This window comes from Eufriesea mexicana, unplaced genomic scaffold (genome assembly GCF_001483705.2).
Source record: "Eufriesea mexicana isolate 0111107269 unplaced genomic scaffold, ASM148370v2 scaffold1146, whole genome shotgun sequence".
In the NCBI taxonomy this organism is placed as follows: Eukaryota; Metazoa; Arthropoda; class Insecta; order Hymenoptera; family Apidae; genus Eufriesea; species Eufriesea mexicana.
The window spans coordinates 1340504-1344611 of NW_016909275.1; the positions used below are offsets into that span (position 1 = coordinate 1340504).

The 4108-nt window shown below is 49.0% G+C and overlaps 1 protein-coding gene across 1 annotated transcript; it reads left to right on the plus strand.

Annotated features, from left to right (window-relative positions):
* Window positions 1–1986: 1986 nt before the first annotated feature.
* LOC108547639 (forkhead box protein D3) lies at window positions 1987–3381 on the plus strand. The gene has a single exon (XM_017900237.1). It carries the CDS (start codon window positions 2305–2307, stop codon window positions 3379–3381), a length of 1077 nt encoding a protein of 358 aa, XP_017755726.1. The 5' UTR covers window positions 1987–2304.
* The last annotated feature ends 727 nt before the right edge of the window (window positions 3382–4108 follow it).

Genomic DNA, 4108 nt, shown 5'->3' on the forward strand with positions numbered 1-4108 from the left:
GAAACTAGATAAAATCAGTGCTATAATAAAATATTTAAAATATTTATTTTATATAAATTATTTTTCCTGGAAATTATTCAAACTATCTCGTAATCGATGAACAAAATTCTTATATTCTGTTTACACATCATTTCTGAAGATAGAAAGTATTCTAACCATTAGCATTACGTCCTAGGAATATTGCCTTCGAAAGTACATAAAATCAGTGTTACAATAAAATATTTATTTTATCTAAACTATTTTTCCTGGAAATTATTCAAACTATCTTGTAATCGATGAACAAAATTATTATATTCCGTTTACACATCATTTCTGAAGATAGAAAGTATTCTAACCATTAGCATTACGTCCTAGAAATATTGGCTTCGAAAGTAGATAAAATAAAATATTTAAAATATTTATTTTATCTAAACTATTTTTCCTGGAAAGTATCTAAACTGCGTTCTGATCCATGAACCAAATTATTTTATTCTTTTCGTGCATCATATAGACAATACTCTAACTACTGGCATTATATCCCAGGAATATTGGTTTTGAAAATAGATAAAGTCAGTAATGTAACAAAATGTTTAAAATATTTATTCCACCAAAACTATTTTTCCGAAAAGTCTCCAAACTGTCTTCTAATCTACGAACGAAATTATTTTATCCTTTTCGTGAATCATTAGAAAATATTCTAATCAATAGCATCACGTCCTCTTAAATATTCTACAATATTATCAATTTCCAAATCGATATAATTTCATTTTTTAAAATATTCGTATCACAGAAGTCGCGACAAGATAACAAAATAGGGTACACTTTAATATCGCAAATAATTGAATAATTACCCATCCAAGCCTATTAACCGAAAATTTTTCTAAACCTGGAAAAATAGCTTGCACCCCTCTCCCAACATCCGAGGCTCCTCGTGAGACGTCTCGTAGGACGAGTCACCCAAAGGTACCAAAGGCAACACGTCGCCGCTGTGGAAGTTGCAGGTGAGCTGGAACGTTGGAAAACGGGTATCGATACCCAGAGCCGCGTCTGTACGACAGGTTCTATTAGTACGTAACGCCTGGTCCTTTTGCCGTGCCGCTCAAAGCAAAGCAGCCCCCGGAGTGTTACAATTTCGCCCTCTCTCCACCCCCGGCCCGCCTCGAAAGTCCCTTTATCTATCCCGCTATTTTCCTAACTCCGACGTCCCCTCCGGGGGTTTCTCCTCGTTCGTGGTGACGACAACGATTCCTCTTCTCTCCTGAAGGAGGATGTGGAGGGAGCGCGCCGGATCTGCCGGAATACCGGCCGCTGGAGGGAGGCGAGCACCGCCACCCCGTCATCCCCTTCGCGAGGGGTTGAAATGCCCGCCCATTGGTCCGCCCATGTAGGACCAAAGCAGTCACTTCGAATCAATTCGACCCACGATTTCGCCTCGTAGACGGTCCTCCACGGCGCTGGCACACTCGCAATCGCGCTTCATAAGCTTCGACCGCATTTCGTACACCTAACCTCGTCGGACGCGATCCGTCGAGAGCGACGTTGCTTGTATAGACTCGATAATCGCCGATCGGTGTGACAACTGTGCTCTGGATCTAAGGATAAGATCGGACTGATCGTTTGCAGACCGCTGCGTTTTACTCTTCATCCTCTACTTCCACAGCAGTTGGAGGGAAAAGTGAGTTGCAGGTTGCAGGTTGGAGGGAAAAGTGAGTTGTTGTTCGGTCGGATCAACAAGAGAGAGATCGTCGGAGGCTGTTGAAGCGTGATCGATAAGCGAGCATGAGAGAAAATCGTGATGGTTAGCGAAGATCCCGGGAGAGAGAGAGACGATCGTTAGCGATAAAGTGGAGTGCGTCACTGAGACCGTCATCCTTGAGATACAGCCTCGGCTGAGTGGTGACACGGAGAACGGGCGAAGAAAAAACCCTCGTTATCGTTGTGGAAACAAACTATTAGCGTAAGATAGCAATTCGTCGGAGCTCGCGTGTGTGACAGTTGCCTCGCGAAAATATGTCGGAAGAGGAACGCTCGTGCGGTCTCGTTCGGTGGCTTTGAACGTCGTCGGAGATCGTCGGACCTCGTTACCGGTGGGGCGGTAAACGAGAACAAGAAAGGAGAAACAAAGAGCAAGAGACATCAAAGAAGAACCCGCTTGGGAGTGAAACGCGCGCGAGTGTCCACGAGTGTGCATGCATCGCGATCGTCGGGCGAACGAGGCGACACCAAGCATGAGGAAGAACGAGTACCTGCAGCTAGACCCACTGGCCGCCGAGCATTGAAGTTCATCGGAAATCGACGCCTAAATGTGCCCATGAAGCGATCACGATGGAACCGCGTGGGATGATGATGTCGAACCTGTCGTGCGACGGCTGCGCGGACAGCGACCGCGATTCCGACAGCAGCAGCATGATCGTGGACCCGGTGAGTCTGGACAAGAACGACCTGTCACCGTCCCAGTCGTCATCCAGCCCAATCATACCCAGTTCCCCCGTGCCACCCACCACCGCGTCCTCCAGGAACCGTGGAGGCAGTCGTAGCAAGAAGAACTACTCGATGATGTCAGCCAACAGTCAACAAAAGTCCAACTCGTCCGGTCAGGCGTCATCCTACGGCAACGACAAGATGTCCTCGTCGTTGATCAAGCCTCCGTACTCGTACATAGCCCTGATCACGATGGCGATCCTCCAATCCCCTCAAAAGAAGCTGACACTCAGCGGAATCTGCGAGTTCATCATGTCACGTTTCCCGTATTACCACGACAAGTTCCCAGCCTGGCAGAATTCCATCAGACACAACCTGTCCCTCAACGACTGCTTCATCAAGATACCTCGCGAGCCAGGTAACCCTGGGAAAGGGAACTACTGGACTCTAGACCCACTGGCCGAGGACATGTTCGACAACGGAAGCTTCCTGCGTCGCAGAAAGAGGTACAAGAGGCCTCCGCCGCACTATGTGCTGCGGGACAGAGCGATCATGGCGACCTTCGCCATCTGTGGCGACCGAGGACCTTGTCCCGGCGGCGGTGGCGGTCATCCTGGCGCTCTCACCTATCCCAGCGCCACGTACTTGTCTCCACCACCTGGTCTGCCCTTACTAGACTTCTCTTCGTCGAGAGCCTTGGAGGCTCTGAGGCTCAGCGGCTTCCTGGAACCGCCGCCACCGTTGTACAAACCGGTACCGATCACGGCGCCGCCGATCAGGCAGCTCGACCCCGCGCCCACGAGGACCACCACGATACCCAGCAGCCATCCGCCGGCTGACAAGAAGAGGAACTTCAGTATCGATGCTCTGATCGGGAAACAGGCAGCCAGTGACCAGAACTGCGGCGGTCTGCTGGACCTCAGCCCGTCGGAGCATAGAGAGATCAGGAGTCAGGCGTCGGCTTTCTCTCCTCTGGTCTAGAGGCATGTGAAGCAGTCTTCGGCTCATTTCGAGAACTCGAGACAGCGAGACGGATGTCGCGAGAGGAGCCAGTTTCCCGTCAAGGGAGCCTCCGATGGAACTGTTTCTGAAGATTCGCGATGGTCTTTGACAGGACGTGGGTGCAGGTCAGGCTGCTTTGGATGGGACTGAAGGTAAATAGGGATACTGTCGGGACGAAGAGTGTCTAGGGATTCTTTAGGGTATGTTTCGCTTGCATCTCGCCGCGAGAACAATCGGATAGAACAGTGATAGTAAGGAAAGTGAACGTCCAGGACTCTCGGAGACAGCTCGATACCAAAGAAATGGCGACGGATGCCTCTAGTGTCGCCCTATGCCAAAGATTTCAACTCCTACGTACTCGTGTGAAAATGGGAAGATACGGGAAGAGGGACAGAGAGACGAGGGACGTGCACGGAGTCGATTAATTGTAAAAAGGTGTAGTGCAATAGTGTAGTGCTTGGGTTTAAGTACGAGAAAGCAACCCCACCGCTGTGTCGAACGATCCTTAGCGACTGTACGTCATCCGAACGATCGATTCCCCGCGAATCGAACTTAATAATTCTCCCTCAGCCATCCTCGTTATTTTCATTATTTCTTTTCCTGCCTTCTATTCTTAGCCGAAGGAATAGCCTGCTGCGCGTGTTGGCTCGTTTGTAAACGATCGATTAATATCGGCACTGTAAATATACACACGCGCGTATATACG